Source organism: Sprattus sprattus (assembly GCF_963457725.1).
Source record: "Sprattus sprattus genome assembly, chromosome: 15".
Taxonomy (NCBI): domain Eukaryota; kingdom Metazoa; phylum Chordata; class Actinopteri; order Clupeiformes; family Clupeidae; genus Sprattus; species Sprattus sprattus.
Window position 1 is genome coordinate 12,214,188 of NC_137913.1, and position 19,333 is coordinate 12,233,520.

Sequence of the window (19,333 nt, forward strand, 5' to 3'; positions counted from 1 at the left end):
TACTGTTACACAAAGAATATTTAGCGGTCATTAGCACGTCGATCATTAGCACGTCAGTCATTAGCACGTCTGTCATTAGCTCATCGGTTGGGGCGTGAGGTTTACTCATTGAACAGCACTGTACCCTCTGACCCCCCTTTTTTTCTGTTACACAAAGAATATTTAGCAAAGCACTTTATATGGTTAGTTTTGGGGTTTTGAACTGTGTGAATTCATTAATTATTATAAAGAGAGAGGTTAAAGAGGGTAGGTGAATAAACAGAAAAGTTTTAATAATTGAAAGAGAAAAAAAAGAAAACGTAAATAAACAAAGACAGCAACTGCATTTTTATTTTGTAGGACCTCCATAACTTCCTCCCCTGGATGCTGGAGAGGGTGTTTGGGAGTCTGGACGGTGCCACTGGTGGCTGGGGTCTCCTTCAGTGTCACGAAGGGGACGCCATAAGGAAGCTCCTGCAACCAAGGTGGGGAAACAGTCTAGCTGTGTGCTCACAAAAGACACATCAATCTACATAAGGTTACAAACACCTATATGGTTTGCAAAATAAACAAACATGGAATGTAAGAGACATAGGCAATGTGTCGTGGTGAGTTTTTTAAAGATTTCTTTCTTTCTTTTTTGATTGTATTTTCAGAGCATACAATGAAACACAGAGAATAAGAAAGAAAAACAGAAGCAAAAAAAAAACTTGTGGTATAAAAATTACAGTTTTTTAGTATTTGCCTTGTAATCTGATACTTAACATACTGTATAGAGGGTATGAGTCAGAGTCCTTCTAATTTTTTCTTGATAAAGTGTCCACTTCTGCTACCTCTCCTCAAACAGGTTTTGCCCAAAGCTATATTTCACATGGCAAGCACCCTTGTTAAATTGCCATAAAGCTGAGCCCTGTCATCCGCTTTCTGTTTGTTTGTTTCCTTCTCAAGTGGCCCATTGATGAGACTCACCTTACGCTTGCAGGCCTACTCCTATGACGTTCCCCTGGCCTCCTTACCAGTCAGTATAACCATCAGCCTTATGGGAAATGTCCTCCCTCCCTCGCCATTTACACACTATCTTTAGGTTCAGTTTAAATGGTCGTATCTGTTATTAGTTGTTTTGGTGAATCGGTAATACCCATATATTTCACCAAAATGTCCTGAGCTGGTTCAGTGTGGAAGACATATGAATGGTGCCAGTCTGATTGTAGCCTGTAGGTTTAATTTGTTCACCTGCTTTCTTTTTGTTTCCCTGTGTTCTTCCCAGAGTCCTGTGAGGGATTCAATATCCCAGGCTGTCCCTGCACTCTGTCCAGTGTTCCGGGACAAGCTGCGGACACAGAGTCAAACCTTGTGCCTCAGTATCCTTTAAACTGGTGAGAGATACTTGACATTTTCATGGAGGCAAATCAAATGAAACACAGATGCATAACATAAAACATGACCATGATATTAGATGTTTTGATGCACTCCAGTTCAATTATGAAACATAAACACTATCGTTTGATGCCTCAATTGGTGAGTGGACTGTTCGGTACTGTATATCTAATTATAATGAAACTAATTTGCCAATTCCTATGGTTATCTCTCCTTGAAACTAAAAAACACAGATAGTTTTGAAATCCACATGTTATATTTGGCAGCCACTGTCATTACACAAAAGGTGAAAAAACACTGGGGACTTTTGTGAGCTTTCATTGATATTTCCTTAGATATCTCAGACACAACACCCTATTCTTGCTGACAAAAACATGCGCTATCAGACCTTGTGCTTTGATTCTTCCAGCGCACAGGCCAGCAGTGGAATGTGACTGACGGTGTGTACTTTCTCTTGGTGGAGGACTATCTTACACACTTCCTGCCACCGGAGGCTAGTATGCCAACTTATCCTTCTGTGGTTGAAACAGTGGGCGATATCCCATCAGGAAGGTCAAGGTAAGGATTACCACATTCTTTTCAATCCACAGTTTGTATTATGTATCCCTGACTACAAGTAGCTTTCAGTGAGAGTTCCTTTAGAGTTAATCACTGGTTAGTCACTTGGTGACAAGGGCGTTTTTCAGGGCAGTATTTTATAGTATTTGGTAAGTGGTTAAAGTTCATGACGTAATAGAACGTCAGGAAGAGGAATTTGAGTCTGTGTGTGCGTGGGTGTTTGTGTGGGTGCATGTGTTTTCAAAATAGAAGGAACGTGTGGCCGGATCTATTAAGTGACTGAGTGACTAACTACATCTAAAATAAAGCTACCATGGGCATATTTTATTTCAAGTTCATTTATTTCAAGACACCAAATTATTATAGATATAATTATCACAGCCTAGTACTTGCCCTGACATGAAAAACAGATCCCTTATGGAAACATTAAAACAAAACTACATCTTAGGGAAATTGCATTTATTTATACTAAGAATGTTTTCATCAAATTCAGTACAAAACACAGGTCTGGATTTTCTTTGCTTTGAGAGGGTTCTGTATTGCTCAATGTCGATATTATGCTCAATTTACGAAAATGGAACAGGGTCCGGGGAAAAAAGTACAGTGTACGCTTGAGCATTTACTGCTATGTTCTCAACATTTTGTAGGTTTAGAATGTATGAATAATAATGTATTTTGTATGTTGGTAATTGATCATGGATGTTTATGTCAGGCGATGGAAGGAAACAGGCGCTGACTCTCTGAAGTGTATAAATAGAAAGACACCATGATCAGACAGCACTTCAGAGGACGTGACTGTTACGTAGTTCACTGACCTCTTGGTCAAATACACTCTCATCGTAGTACCATTCTACTACCCGCTTATAATCAATCCCTTTCATTTATTGATTTAAAATCTATTAAAACTCACAAGCTTACAAAAGAGTGAGCACAGAGTATTACAGAGATTACAGAACTACAGGTACGTACAGGCACATACAACACACAACAAGAGAGGGAAGGACCGGAGGATCAGGCAATTCTGAGTTTGCTGTTTGCTTTTTCCACAGGCTGAATGGTCAGTCCAAAGGCCGCTTTTCTGTGAGAACCAGGAACCTCCTGAGAGGACAAGCCGACGACAAAGCAAAGCATGCCTGCCAAGACAACTGGGCATCATGGGCTATGCTACAGGTAAGACAAGCATAATGTGCTGTACAGAACATTCAGAAAGCAAAATGGGAAAAAAAAGGCGAGGGCCATCCAGGGGTCAGAGCATCATAGAGATGACACAACATCAGGGATTAGACTCCAGCCAAGCAAACCTGTCGTATCCTGGCAAAGCAAATAGAAATCCCCTGGCAGCTAGTCAGACCTCGGTGCCAGACAACTTGCCGCCACTAGCACGTCTGCCATTAGCACATCGATTGGGGCTTGATGTTTACTCATCGCACAGCACTGTACCCTCTGACTACTGTTGCAGAAAGCACATTTAGCATGGCACTTTATACGGCCTCGTCTGGTTAGTTTTGGGGGTTTTGCATTTTGTGAATTCATTATATTAAGGGATTGATAACAAAAATTACTCTCTTAAGTGTATAGAAAGACACCATGAACACACTGCACTTCTGAGGACGTGACTGTTACATAGTTCACTATGACCTCTTGGTCAAATACAGTCTCATCGTAGTACCATTCTACTACACACTTATTATCAATGCCTTTTATTTATTTATTTTGAATCTATTAAAACTCACAAGCTTACTTAAGTGTGTGCACAGAGTATCTAGTTGACTAAAAGAGTTTATTTAGACCCCTTTTTCACATTTTGTTGTTCATTTGTTGTTGTTACGTTGCAGCCTTATGCTGACATCGTATTAATTCATTTTCCTCTCATCAATCTACAGTCAATACCCCATAATGGCATAGCGAAAACAAGTTGTTAGACATGTTTGCAAATTTGTTAAAAAGGAAAAACTGAAATCACATTGACATAGGTTTCAGAACCTTTACTCAGTACCTAATTGAAACACCTTTGGCAGCAATTACAGCTGAGAGTCTTCTTGGGTATGCGCCACAACAAGGATGGGTGATGACAGTCTTTTAGGATCCTGCAAGCTCTTCGGAGGCATCTTGTGAGGTAGATGTCCTGAAGGGATGGGAGTTTCCTGCCGATGATGAACTCAGGGGATCTGACCACACTGCGTAGGGCCTTACAGTCCATGGCTGTGCAGCTTCCAAACCACACTGAGTATGACCGTATGACACCACAACATAACATCTGCAGACCTGGATTTGGGGATTTTCTGCCATTCTTCTCTGCAGTTCTTCTCAAGCTCTATTTGGTTGGGGACAGTCTGTGGAGAGTCATTTTCAGGATTGTTCGATCAAGTTCAAGTCAAGGACATTCAGAGTTGTCCCTTAGCCACTCCTGCATTGTCTTAACTGTGTGCTTAGGGGCATTGTTCTTTTGGAAGGTGGGACTTCGGCCCAGTCTGAGGTCTTAACCCTTAGGGGACACAGGCCTGTTGGACTTTTTCAGGTAGTCTCACATGCCTTGATCTTTTTGTATATTTCCCCTAACTATAAACATTTATGCACAAGTGGCATATGTAGAAGGCTAAAGGTTTCTGGGGGTGCTCTTTTTAGGATTCTAGGACAAAAACTTGCGAGCTTTAAAGGCCTTTTGACAGCAAGAACAAAACACTTTCTGGAAAAGCTTAAGGAAATGGTCCCCTGGGTTAAGCACTCTGAACCACAGCCAGGTTTCCCAAAAGTATCGTACGCCTAAGAAGTTAGTAGAATCCCTCTTAGGAATCATCTTACAATTTCAGGGAGTTTCTTGAAAGCATTGTGACTCAAGTAGCCCTTGAAAATGCTTGTAGATTTATATGTGCTCCGGAGTAGTTGTGGACGCTTAAGAGCTTTTTAAGAGGGGCTTCTCACTGGGCTACCCAACAGGATTAAATTAATTTAAATTATTTTAGCACAAGGCTGAAACACATCAAAGTGTAAAAGAAGGTGAAGGGCTCTGAATATGTTCTGAATGAACTGTACATATACAATCACAGACACACTCAAATGCCCACACACACACACACACACACACACACACACACACACACACACACACACACACACACACACACACACACACACACACACACACACACACACACACACACGTCTACACACACACACACACATTGACAGACACTCAAATTGTCACCGTTTTCCTTCAGCATATGACATGTCATGCTGCTGTTCTCCTGCTTAGGTCTTTGTAGAGATCTGGATGATGGACTTCAGTACGGAGAAACAGTGTCCTGGTGACAAGACGGTAATCCGCTATATCTTTATCACAGTTGTGTCTTCATCAGCATACAATGTTTTGGAAATGTTGAAGTTTTTAAAGTTGTTGAAAACACACATAGACACAAACCTAATCCTTCAGAATGAGGTGTTTATTTAATTTAAAAAACACAAAATGTAAAATGGCTTCCTGTTAAAGGCACCCAGTGCAACTTTATATAAACATTCAATGAAAAATAAACATTCAATTTCTAGTCTTTTTTACACGTAGTAAGTTTCAATAACTCCATACCATTACATATCGACATTCAAGGAGCAAAGATGAGACGTCGTTGTGTGGTGAGAACTGATAGAAAATCGTAAACAACAACAATCGCCAGTCGGGAGAGGCCATTTTTCCATTGACTGGAATCCTGCTTTATTTATTGTAGGTTACATAAAATAAAGAAAATGGCGGCGATTGTTGTTGTTATCGATTTTCTATCAGTTCTCACCACACAACGACGTCTTATCTTTGCTCCTTGAATGTCGATATGTAATCGTATGGAGGTAATGAAACTTACTACGTGTAAAAAAGACTAGAAATTGAATGTTTATTTTTAAGCCTCGAAAGTTGCACTGGGTGCCTTTAAGGTGGCTGTTGTCAAAAACATTACAGAGTGGTTCAGCCCATAAAACATCTGAGGTGGAAAAGCATGCCGCATCTAAAAAGACTTTTGATATGAAACACTTAGGAGGCACTACTCCCTAGCGAGGCCCACATGCTGGTGGTCAGACAACTGCTCAAGCACCTCCACGCTTTCTCCAGCCAAGCCAAGGCCAGCCCTCACACCACTGATGTCTGGTAAGATACTGTTTTGGACTCTTCCCCTTTTCCTTCTCCCAGACTTCTGTCCTTTCTTGAGATGACTCAGGGGTCATCGGCACAATAATGGAATGTTTTGGCAATATCAAAAAGTTCGGCATCTATACAACACCGTTTTGAGAACTCATCCAATTTACAAAATCTAGTGAAAATGCTGTTTTAGGACAATGGTTGTTTTTCAATTTTTACCACACCTAAGAGACCTGAGTGTAACCAGGCAAATAAATATTAGGTGGTGAATGTATGTATCTAAGCATGACACAAAATTTGGAATTTGTTGTGTCATCTGACTTTCTTCTCCAAGGCTATTTTTAGAGTTTAAGCTTTTAGAGGTTCATGCACTTGTTTTAGGAGAATGTTTGTTTTAAAAATTTTACCACACCTAGGACACCTGAGTCATCCGACTTTCTTATCTAAGGCTATTTTAACAATGGTTGTTTTTCAATTTTTACCACACCTAGGAGACCTGAGTGTAACCAGGCAAATAAATATTAGGTGGTGAATGTATGTATCTAAGCATGGCACAACATTTTGAACACAAAACTGACTTTCTTCTCTAAGGCTATTTTTAGAGTTTAAGCTTTAGAGGTTCATGCACAGTCACTGTAAGATCATAAAATAAGCAATATGGTCCACTAACCAATGTTATATTTATACCAAACTTTACCAACAAGTCTTTAAGTAAAGGGCATTTGTTGTATATTTCCAAGACAAGGGGAACCTTTACACTCCTTAAACACCAGGAGTCTCTATTTCTTCTCTTTGTGATGCAGGGGAATCCCTGGAGGGTTTCGTCACATGATCCAGAGTAAAGTGTTCTCTCTCCTCCAGCACTGTTTCACACACTGGCCACCGGATCCCACCTTCAGAGCCGTGAGTACCAGGGGTGTACATGCTCCAAAGGCATGCCCAGGTCTGAAAGGCATGCCCAGGTCTGTCAATATTGGCAACCGGAAGGTCCCTTAACAAGATCATGGCATGCCCTGGTCTGTCCAGATTGGCAACCTGAAGGGCCCTTAACCAGATCAAGTGCACAGTTGTATAGAACTTTAGACACCCTTGGAAACATGACACCAAGACACCCATGGGTAAATGCAACAACTTATAGCAGGAATGTTATTTTTATATTTCAATCATGTTAAACAGAAACAGAAACCGTGGCATAGGGCCAAAGATACCTGGACTTTAGCATACAAGCATATATTTGATGTCAGGAGGCGCGAGGTACTTGTTCAAGTTGTGAATAGAGTTGGAGGAAAACAGCATGCAATGACCACTGGAAAGGTGGATTTTAACTGTTGGGATTTTGGGACAGAATGTGTTCCTGTTCCTAATCGTCTTTTTTTCCTATTATTTTCGGGGGGGTACAGCCACTGGAGACGTGGTTGAGCTACATTCAACCTTGGAGGTACGCTGAGCACAGAAACCAACCCTGCAAACAACTGACTAGAGGCGTTGAGGAACACTGGTAAGACAGAGGTCTAAAACAATAGAATGTGCCACTAACTATGTTCATCGTTACACTCAGCAGACATTTTCATCAGACAGAGCTTGCAGTGCTGCTAACTGAGGTACAGTTAAATATAGATGTAAAAAACATGTTGTGGCATTTTGTAAGGGATAATGTATAATCCGGCGGTCTTAATCGAAAGATAAGACCTTGAAGGGACGAACAGGACCCCGACGTGCAGAGGAGCGTAGATAGCACATTTTAAACAGAATTGAATCAAAGGTCAATACATTGACACTAAAAAATTCTCACAGGGGAATAATCTTTGTATGTTTAATTCTTCTGATAATCTTTATATGTTTAATTCTTCTGATAGAATACTTGATTAAGAAAAAAAGTTTTTCGCGACCGTCTGTCAATGTTATCTCATTGCTACAGTAAGGGGTTAGGGCTAGGATTAAATGTGTTTGTTACAGAAGTCAACTTGACATGAAAGGTAAAGGTGCACAGGCACTAAATCTAGACTCAGTGACATTGTTGGGTATTGCACCCACAATGCAAAATGCAACATACTTACTTGGAAAACATTTTTCAAAAAAATACCACATGCTCTCACAAGCTTCCAAAACTGATTGTTGACACAGTGGTCACTAGTAATGGATATTACTATATGCAGTGGTGCATAATATTTCCTGTTATTATGATGTGAGGTCATGCTTAAATTTTGTAATTTTGTAATTTTTATGTAAAGCACTTTGAATTGCAACTCTTGCTATATAAATAGTAAATAAATAAGTCTTAAAAATCATGTTCAACTTTCAACAGTATGCTATGCAGGCGTTACCTTGCTGATCTACTAGACAATAAAAAATATACACAGGGGAACATCATGGAGACACCAACCGCTACGTGGGGTGAGAGAACGGAGCAAGATCTATTGGTTAAATTTACACAAGATAGTGCAGTCACAAGGCGTCATTGTCCACATTTGCAGTCAATCCACATTGTGATCTGCCCCCCACCCCAACAGCAATGGGATTCCCCGGGGATTCCCAGGTCATGCTTAAAAATCATGTTCAACTTTCAACAGTATGCTATGCAGGCGTTACCTTGCTGATCCACTAGTGAAGAATATTTGTGGTTTTTCTTCGTGGATACTTTCAAATCATATGACTTCCTCCCCCACAAGATTCTATCACATTCACGCTGCCTTCAGTAACACACAAATATCTAAACATAAAACAAAAAGGACATTTGTGTTTTGTGTCACCAACCGCTACGTGGGGTGAGAAAACGGAGCAAGATCTGTTGGTTAAAAGTACAAAAGATAGTGCAGTCACAAGCTGTCATTGTCCACATTTGCAGTCAATCCACATGTTATCTGCCCCCGCACAGCAATGGGATTCCCCGGGGATTCCCATTGAAATCAGTCACAGCCTCAAGACTCGTACTCAAGTAATCCGATCAAGTAATCTCGATCCCGTGGAAAGGCTAGATGATAATTGTCCAGGTATTTGTCCAGGTTAAAGCAATGGAGTAATCTGTGAGCCCCAATGGGAAGTCTGTGTGTGGAATAGTATTCTATGCGATTCACACGGTGAGGAAGGTCACAGCAGTACACACAGTGAAGAGTGAACATAAGAGACCACAGCAACCAATACATGTTTTGAGCACAGCAATCAAAAAAGGCACAGCACACAATATTCACAGCAAGCTGGAAACACACTTAACTATTCACCTACAGTCCCAATAGGCTGACATAAGCAGCCTTTCAAGCATGTGACCTATTGACCCCTCCAGGCATAACTGATAAACACTGGTACTGCAAACGTTCTGAGAAATTTTATCCCCTCAATATAGGGGTCAGATATCTTTAATAGAGGATGTAGAACATGATTCTGAAATAAAAAGTGGGGAATTTTAGTGGGGCCTATTAAACTCTATAGGCCGAATTGACATAGCTGGGGTTATAGCTGATTACAATTCCACACTTTTTATTTCAGAACCATGTTCTACATCCTCTCATAAAGTGATTTGACCCATATATTGAGGGGGTACAATTTGTACAACTTTTGCAGAGTCAGTGTATGTCAAGTTATTATTGACTAGGCCAACAGAGAGAAGGCCAGCTTGGCATATGACTTACATCCTTTTGTAACTTTTAGCTCTCGTCAATGAGTAAAACTGACTCTTTTTTTGGTCACTCGCTTGGTTACTCTCTCTTATGATCTTCCTTGTTTCCTCCGACAACATCTTCCTCGTTTCTCAGAGTCTTGTGGTTTTGTTTGCGTTTTCCCTGCAATGTGCCCTGGACTCCGCCCCTTACCTTGTTTGGTCAACTTCCTGTAATTGTTAAATTCCTGCCATTTTCCCTGTTAACCTGTTTTTCATTTGGCTTTGAACACTGTTTATTTAAACCCTCCCCGCTCAAGTGTAATTTGTCAGGTCGTCTTAGTTTTGTTGGTACTACTAACCTGACCTTGTTTTGACCTCTGCCTGTTTAGCTCCTCTCTGTTTTAAAGCCTTACGGATTTTGGTTTGTTGAACTGCTTTTCTTGGTGACGCTTATTTTCTTTGATAAACGTATCTTGATCCGCGCCGACTCCCTTCCTGGGCCCTGACAGAATGGCCATATTTGGAACACTGGTGCATTATATCAAGCATGGGGTTATGGTTTCTGTCTATGAGGATAGTTGCCGTAGGGTAACCTATTAATGGTGGGGGTGTTATGGGCATGGTATTTGTTGCTTTGTGTTGTTCATTGCTTTCCCCCTGGTTCAGATACATTGGGTCTCACCTGTAATCACCTGTGATTACCTGCAGGTGCCAGATACCTTTAAGAACTGGCCACACCCCTTTCACTCTCTCACACACTCTGCAACTGCTTACCTGGCGGCAGGACATGCAGCTTGCACTCCACTCACCATTTCCCCCCTATATAATAATACATTTAATTCTAAAGTTTTGGGGTTTTGTGTTCTCATTATGTTGCTTCCCTACGAGCCGGGTCGTAACACATAGCATCCATTAACTGATACCTCATGGTGAATAGACTTATTTCTAATACATCTTCAATAATATATACTCCCCTGCAAATGAATAGCTTATAACTTGATACAGAAACGAAAATAAATTAACTCAATAAACAACAAATATCAAATAACAAAATAAACAGAGCCAAGGCCAACTAACTGATTCCCCACAGGTCTCATTTTGTGCAGGAGAACCTCCGGATGTACTCTTCCCTCTTTCGGATGTTTCTGCGGAGGGCATCCCATGCCGACCTCACAGAGACCTCCCAAGTCCTCATGCTGTACAGAGTGGTCAAAGTGTTTGCCCAGCCCTGGCTGCCTGGCCTGATTCACACTGGTAGTTACGTGCACCGTCATGTTAACCTTCACATCTCTTACAACGTGTTGGCTCAGCCCTGGCTGCCTGGCCTGATTCACACCGGTAGTAATGTGCACGTCATGTTTACCTTCACATCTCTTACAACATGCTGGCTAGAGGCGTCAGCAGGCCACTCTAGTTATTTATAACTAAATACTTCATATCTTTTTAATGACTTAAATACACAAAGTCACAATGGCTTTCTGGGAATAAAGGGAGGCCCAACTGTGAGATCAGTAATAATTGTATTCGATTTGAGGAAAGGCTTGTATTAGTCACTACACAGGTCATAATTCCTGTAACTATGTCTATGCCTTGGCATACTCAGTTGGCACACTGAGTTCTCTCATCATTTGTAGTTGCTATCGACATGTTTTCCTTTTCTCCCAGCCGTAAAGGTCACACTTTATTTAACGTTAATTAGACCCAATACTTCCCCAAGCTTTAAGTAATCAAGCTCAAATTAAGCTCAACTAAAGTGTAGTTCTCATTCATCAGTCTGTTCTTCATTGACTCTACTTTTAAGTGTACTGTATCTTGTAATAACATAAATTGCACAAGAAGTCATAGTTTTCTAATATGAGAAATTACGAAAGCAGTTAGTGTGCACACATATTCCTACATGTTAAGTGAGAGGTAGCTAAGGTTGTATAAATGGAAGTGTAAACCTTAAACACTAAGTATAGCTTTTAATAATGTATGTATAATTCAACAATTCATATAATTTAATATAATTTTTTTTTTTATCCTTCTCTGTCCTATTCCTTTTCTGAAGGAGAAGAGCAACGCCTGTGTCGACACCTCCACCCTCATTCTGTACAGAATCCGAAGGTTCTCCAGAGATCCCTGGAACAAAACATGAGTCACCGTGCAGAGCTGCAGGACTCTGTCCTCCCCTCTATGTTTGATTCAGAAACCCACTTTGAGGTTAGTCAGAGGCCAGCACTGAGAAGTCACATGACCATGCCTTTTTTTTTTTCAATACCTTGTTTTGCACCTGCGAGTACATTTACAGCACTAGATAAGCACTTGATTTGATGCAGTTGTCATGGCAACAAACTGGAGCACATGATAGAAATGAGCCAATAACATAGATCCAGAATGTGTCATGCTACCGTCACTGCAATACAGTGTCATTTACACAGTGACTAATAGCAGGGTTCAAACTTTTGATTAAAATCATTAAAAAAAGCTACATGGAAACCAAGCTAAATAAACAGCACTAGATAAACGCTCAGTTGGATAGAGATGTGGCACGCTGTAATGGCGTTGCTTGGATACAGTGAAATATTTTACCAGTAGCTAAGAGGTGATGTTATGTTTAAGGCATCCTGACCAAACCCATCCTGCCCCATCCAGCGCAAATTGGAGGAATTTTGTTTTTCTAACCTTTTGAACTCAGAACAACACATCCACCCATAAAAGGCCTCTGGCTTTGGCCTTTGGTGGCTCCCAAGGCAATGGTCATATACAGGTTATATATAGAAAATATTGGATATTCAGATATTATACAGATCATACAAAACCAATGTCCATTAAGTTAAAGTGGAAGTGTTTTATTTACCAAGTACACAGTTTAACACTGAACTTGTCATTCTGAACAATTACATTCTTAGGACACAGAAAGCAGCAACTACATGGTTTGGGCACTAAGCTTAGCATGTACATCAACATTATCCCAGTGTTTTTGCTTGGGGAAAGTCCCAACATTGACTCTCAGGACTACATCATCAATGCCAGTCTCTGGCTTTAAAGCAGTCCTGGAGAGTGGCAATGAATTCCTCACTCCAGCACTGAATTGCCCATTTTTTCCACTTTTAGATGTTGTCTGTAAGTTTGGTGGAGAACAATGGAGGTGTTATCCACCTGAGCAAAGGCAGGGCACGGGAGGGGGTTTCATACAGGCAGGGGGTTAAAGCAGGTGGGAGGCAGTGCAAACAGCAATAGGATGCATTTTCAATTCAAAAGTTAAAAAAATATATTATCCTTAACAATTGTATTGTTTATTGGGTCCATTCAAAGGTCCTAACAGCTAAACCTCATCCTCTTTCTCAGAGTGATATTGTCACGTTGTGGTTTCTGTCTGTTTCTTGCTTTCCAATCTTTTATTTTGTAGCGGTCATGTGTGTCTACTTCTGACATGTGCTCCTTTGTTTATTTAGCCATGTGCCTCTGTTGTCAACGTTCACACCCCTCTTATTACTGCCTTATGTGTTTTGTTCCCTACCCACCTGTGTCTTGTTCTGTCCGTTGTCCTGTCCATTTCAACCCTTGGTCTTGTTCAGTTCCTGGTCTGTGAATGTTTGTTACCATACAGTTTCTGCACTTTTTATCATGTTCTTGTTTGAAACCTGTTTAGTAAATAAAGAGTTCTTGTTTTGATTGAATCCTGAGTGTTGTCCATTGAAGTCCTACATTAGCGTAGCATGACAGATGTGTGATATGCTGCTGTGTTGCAACCTTGTGTAGGTGTTGAGGCTGCTCCAAGTGATTGTGCTGGCCCAGTGTTCTGTCAACCAGGCCCCCCTGGTGTCCCAGCCAAGAACATGGTGGGTCTGTCCGACATGGTTTCCCTTTGCATCAAAAAGCATCCCAGGGTCAAGCAGTGGCAGAGATGAAGTAAGAACGTCTACCCTGAAGACGGCTGAGCTTCTGGATAGAACCAAACTTCACCTCAATCAGATCTTCAAGGTAAAGATCATAGCAGCCTGAATGGCTATGTGTATGCCATTATAACACAGATTGGGGTTTTGGAGTTTCTCTATAATGACTGCAAAGCTGTGAATAATTATCCGATATTGCCTAACAACTGACAGGTAACTAACCTCTCATATCAGAGACTAAAAGTTTTCCCTGTTCTTCTTCTTTTGGCAGACATAATGTGTGATTAGTCACGGTGTCCAGACAGATAACATATTGTGGCAGTAGTCACCATGGTTGCAGAAATATTTAACTTATAGTTACGGATCACATGAACACTGAAATCATAGCAAATGCTATGTTTTATTTGGCATGGTTGGGTTGGTCTTACGACAGACAGTCCTTGGCATGGACCTTGGCATGAGTAATGACCCAGATAAAGTGCACTGAACAGAAACTAAACACTTACACAGGAATGAGGAAGTTGATTTGTATCCTTACTATCCAAGAAACACAAATAGCTTTCAGATATGCCGGCAATGCTTTCTCCTTGGTCGGTCTACATGTGCAGATAACCTTATAACATCCTAATGTATAATGTGTCCACGTAATAGTGAGCTGAGCACCATACGGATAATTTGCACTGTTGTGCGTTTTATTTTGAGATCAACAGGCTGAATGTGCTTCCCACTTTGTGAACAAAAGGAAATCATTTTATAGACAAAAGAAATTATGTCCAGTTAATAGATGTCCTAGGCCAACATTTATACTTTTGTGACACAAAATGAGGGATGCGCTACACTGATATAATTTCGTGCCACAGGCTTTTTAATACAACTCAAAGTTTGATGTTCACAAATTGGCTATGGCTAAGATGACTGAGAGTTGTGCAGAAGAGAGAGACTTGCAGGGGAGAGGCAATACCCAAGCATTGCCAAAATCAATCAACTCATCAAAAGTTATTTTTCATGCAAAATCTCACATGAACCCCCCCCCCCCTCCCCAATTAGCCTGATGAATGTGATCATGTACCATTAACCTAATCCTAATCTATGCTGGGATTGTATGGTAATTTCTTAGATATGGCCATGTCGTGTTCCGAGCAGACTGGATGGCATGTAACAGATGATAGAACTCTCATTACAACCAAAAGCCTTGAGACCTGACTTGAACTTGGAACCAGACTTGTGAGCATTTCGAACTAATGCCTCTTTAATACTCTCTTCTGGTGATCCTGCAGTGTAGTGCTGAGATGGCTGCAGGTGTGGGAGCCACAGATGAAGAGGAGGATTCAGAGGAACTTCCTGACTGTGTTGAGGGAGAAAATGGAATAATGCTAACCGACTTGGGTCGGATGCAAGTAAGTCTGCCCTTTTTCAATAAGGGAGTACGCCATTGTTGCAGAACAGCAGATAGTTACCCTACACGTAAAGCAAACACAGAGGGAAACGGATGATTGTACTGCTACAGGTAGTGATTAAAAGAACAAACATTGAAATGTGAAATGTTCCTTATGCTTCAGCAAATTCATATATTGGCAGTTTATCTGCACTGCACGTACTATGTATTCCAGGGATGTTGTGTGTCACACATTTTCACACAGGGCTGCCATGTGCCGCAGATGATGAAACTATATGCCATGTAATACAGATGATCAAACTATATGCCCTGTAATACAGATGATCAAACTATGTGCCCTGTAATACAGATGATCAAACTATGTGCCCTGTAATACAGAGATCAAACTATGTGCCCTGTAATACAGATGATCAAACTATGTGCCCTGTAATACAGAGATCAAACTATGTGCCCTGTAATACAGAGATCAAACTATGTGCCCTGTAATACAGATGATCAAACTATATGCCATGTAATACAGATGATCAAACTATATGCCCTGTAATACAGATGATCAAACTATATGCCCTGTAATACAGAGATCAAACTATGTGCCCTGTAATACAGAGATCAAACTATGTGCCCTGTAATACAGAGATCAAACTATATGCCCTGTAATACAGAGATCAAACTATGTGCCCTGTAATACAGAGATCAAACTATGTGCCCTGCGAAGGCTCTACTGACAGTGCTTACACTATTTTACGTTGTTTTTGTTTGTTCCACCCGTAGTATTCCTTTTACTTTGTCGAAGTCTTGTTCCTTTTGTCTTTGTTTGTTCCACCCTGATCCCTTTTATTTGGCCCAAGCCGTGTGTCTTGACTGTTGTAAAGTACTCTTGCACATTCCTGTTACCAAACACCCCCCCTCCCCCTCCCTCACAGTCAAATGCTTTAATACTTGAATGTTCGGTTAACCCCTCATACTGTTGTTGGTTTCTCATGTGAGATTTGATTTGGAAGTACACACAGCCAAGAATTCGTACCCTGAGGACCCCAAGATTACCCCTCCCCTGCCCAACGTGAGTGAGGGGAAACCATATCAGCTGCCACCAACACACCGCATTTAACACCTCCCTGTTTCTGTGTGTCCTGGGGCTTTTTGGCCTCCAGGAGCTTGTGGGCTCATGCTGAGGTGATGGACTGTCCACCCTTCCCCATACATTACGTTTACATGATGGTATTAATTCGACTATAGCTTTAGTCGGACTATGCTATCCATGGGGGGCAACTGCTATTATCTCAATATACATGGCAGTGAATAATTCGAATCATTGCCCGCGTCTGTTCAAATCAAATGTGGAATGTTTACAAGCGGGCACCTGCTATCGTTGATTATACAGTAAATAAGTTGTGAATGAAAAAAAAACACATCATAGTTAAAGTTGCATTTCATGCGCAAAGACGTAAAGTCCAGTTGATAGTCCAATTCACCGTTACATGTGCACGTAGTCCGATTAACAACCGAATCGGATCGAGTTACCTCAGGGTTGTCAGTCGGATCGTAGTCAGGACCGCAATTATTCGAATAAAGGTGGATACATGAAATGGATAATTCTATTTCAATCCGACTTATCCAGAAATTCAAACCCATGTTACCGCACTGACACATACTCACACTAAATAAAAGGACTATTGACAACCTTATGACCACAATAGACACGTACACTTCAACCGGCCATCCACGTTCTGACTACTGCTCCTGCACTTCTTGTCATGGTAGAGACTACCCACCCAGAATACTAACATACATGGCAGAATGACTCTGGATATGGGTTCTGGGTGTTAACATGCTAACTCTTGTGTGAGCATGACAATGCTCATATGGGGGACTGATGGAACCACATCTTGATGTTTTCCTGGCCTGATTGGATGTTGCATGGAGGTTCTTGTGTGAGCATAGAAATGCTCATATGGGGGACTGATGGAACTGCAAACTAGCTATTCTACTGTTACTTTGTATCATTTGTATCTGTAACATATATTGATGTTTCCTGCTCTGATTGGCTGTTGCATGATGATTATTGTGTGAGCATAGAAATGTTCATATGGGGACTGATGGAACCGGAAATATTGCTTTTCTGTTGTTGTAAAAGGCATGAACTTAGTGTAGCATTATTTTGTATCTGTTACTCATTTTTGGATGTGTACTCGTTTTCACTGAGACCTGAACAAATGGCATGTGCCCCCCCCCCCCCTACATAGCCTCCTTCCTGCTATCAGCCTTTGTACCCTGATATCACCCCCATCCCCCATAGGTGAACCTGTAATGAAATCTGTAATACGAATGATCAAACTATGTGCCCTGTAATACAGATTATCAATGAAGTGCGCAGGTTCAGGGTGGAGTATCAAGGAGATCCAGACCTTCAGCCTGTCAGAAGCTATGAGTGCACTCTGTTGGTGGCACTTATGGCCTGGATCGCCTCACATATCAACAAACAGGTGAGACTACAACAACTACATCCTGCATCACAAACAATTCACAGGCCTTTTCTTAAAAGTCCTTGCTTAAAGGTTCACAAGCAACAAGTAATTCTATTCAAACAAATGTTTTGTCAAATTCAGCCAATTGTTTATCACAGTCCTAGCTGTCCATTCTGTGTGTGCTCCTAATCAGCCCTTGCTCTGAATGAAACACAAACAAGTTGCTTAGACCAAATTGACCAGAATTGTGAGGAGGTTACTGAATGGCTGACGGTATTTAGGGATGTTTGTCCTGAACTTGACTACTGGCTAGCTGTTGTTAATATATTTTAGTTTCAATCTATATCAGTCTTGAGAGTTTTTGTCTCCCTGACGCCTTTTTGTGACGCATTACCCTTTGACACACTCTCATTCCCCTCAATCTCCTAGTTTGAGAGCCAGATGGGGACCCTGTGTTCACGTCAAGACTTGGCAGGTAGTGTCTGCCGGCACCTGCTCCTCAGCCCGCTCAACGAAAGCGGAAGGACCCAGAAGAGCCCTGCGCTGGCAAGGCCTCAGCGAGAGCAGCGGCGGCGCGGGCCACGAGTCAGCCTCCGGGTGCTGGCCAGCTACCGCACCCTGCTCTGCCTGCTGCTGATGTACCTGCTGGGCTGCTTTCTCCGCTGGAGCCCTCTGCTTCTCTGTGGCCTGGTGGCGCTGCTGGCTGTGCTGGATCCCCTGGGCACCCTGCTGACCCGCTGGAGCAGGAAGTACAAGCATGGGCCACCGTGACTGGGGGTGAAACTGAGTGACAGTTTCTGCAGTTGAGTGGCAGTAGAAGAATAGTTTGAGATGAGGGAAGAAAACATGAACCAAGATCATTCTTTTGTTTTAAAATGTATTTAGTATTGACTGTATTTATCTAAGATGAGTTCATCTTTAAGCCTCTGGTTTTTTGTTTGTGCATGGTGGGTATATTTTTGCATTAGCACCATTCTGTTTTTAAAGTCTTCTAGTGGAGCTCCAATGACTAGGCATAAAACTAGAGGTAGCGTTGCATAATATGACTGGCACACTTTTGGTGTGAGTGGATCAGAGAGAGGTCCTCTGAAAATATGGCCTTTTGGCCTTCTGGAGTCAATTGTGCAGATTTGATCATGTTTAGACCATTTTCTGCCTTACAAAAGGCAAACCTCACAGCGTTAGGGGATATGGACCATGGTAATAACAGTGGTATGTGAATAGTAAATTCCTGATGTCGCTGTTTCTAGAATGTTGACAGATTTTGATTGCTCTGAGTGACGTGGGTTGCCTGCCACACACACACACACACACACACACACAAACACACACATAGACACATTTGTGCGTGATGCAACCATGCCGGCTGGCAAAGACATTCAGGAAGTTTGACTGAAAACCTTTCCAGTAAGTGCAGAGAGAAAATGCCATTGTTGCTGAGTTTCACCAACATGGAAAGATGGCACTCCTTGTGCCAATTATGGACCATGGTAATGACACAATTTGCTTCCTAGATGCCAACCTGCCATAAAACATCATTTAGACTTTTCATTTCCAGTCATCATTTTGATTTAATAAACCAAGGATATTTACTGAAACAGCACAAAATAGGAAAGATTCCTAGGTTTTCAGAAAATGTAAGACCTCTACTTTGTGATTGTGTCAGCTGTACACAAAAAGGGTATGAACTAGTAACATGTGCAGGACGGGTATATATTATCATCAGTTAAAATTAGCTGCATGGGGGGGGGGGGGCGCACTGTGGCACAAGCAGTAGCCCTGACCACATTTGGGCTTGACGCCCATGGAGGACACAAGTTCGAATCCGGCCCGATGTCATTTCTCCTGTCCACTCCCCACCTCTTCTCCCTCTCATTTCCTGTCCCACTATTCACTGCACTATGAATTAAAGGCATGAAAGCCCAAAAAAGTGAATAGTTCTCATGTGGTGTACTTATTAAA

The 19,333-nt window shown here is 41.5% G+C and overlaps 1 protein-coding gene across 1 annotated transcript; it reads left to right on the plus strand.

Annotated features, from left to right (window-relative positions):
* Positions 1 to 577: 577 nt before the first annotated feature.
* Positions 578 to 18,177, plus strand: LOC308376281 (sphingomyelin phosphodiesterase 4-like; the record flags this gene model as incomplete). Its single annotated transcript, XM_080852576.1, has 13 exons — positions 578 to 587; positions 1,247 to 1,355; positions 2,964 to 3,084; positions 5,168 to 5,230; positions 5,937 to 6,046; positions 6,841 to 6,940; positions 7,438 to 7,535; positions 10,723 to 10,886; positions 11,683 to 11,834; positions 13,377 to 13,598; positions 14,788 to 14,907; positions 17,261 to 17,389; positions 17,801 to 18,177. 13 exons carry the CDS (start codon positions 578 to 580, stop codon positions 18,140 to 18,142), a joined length of 1,740 nt encoding a protein of 579 aa, XP_080708702.1. The 3' UTR covers positions 18,143 to 18,177.
* Between the last annotated feature and the right edge of the window lie 1,156 nt (positions 18,178 to 19,333).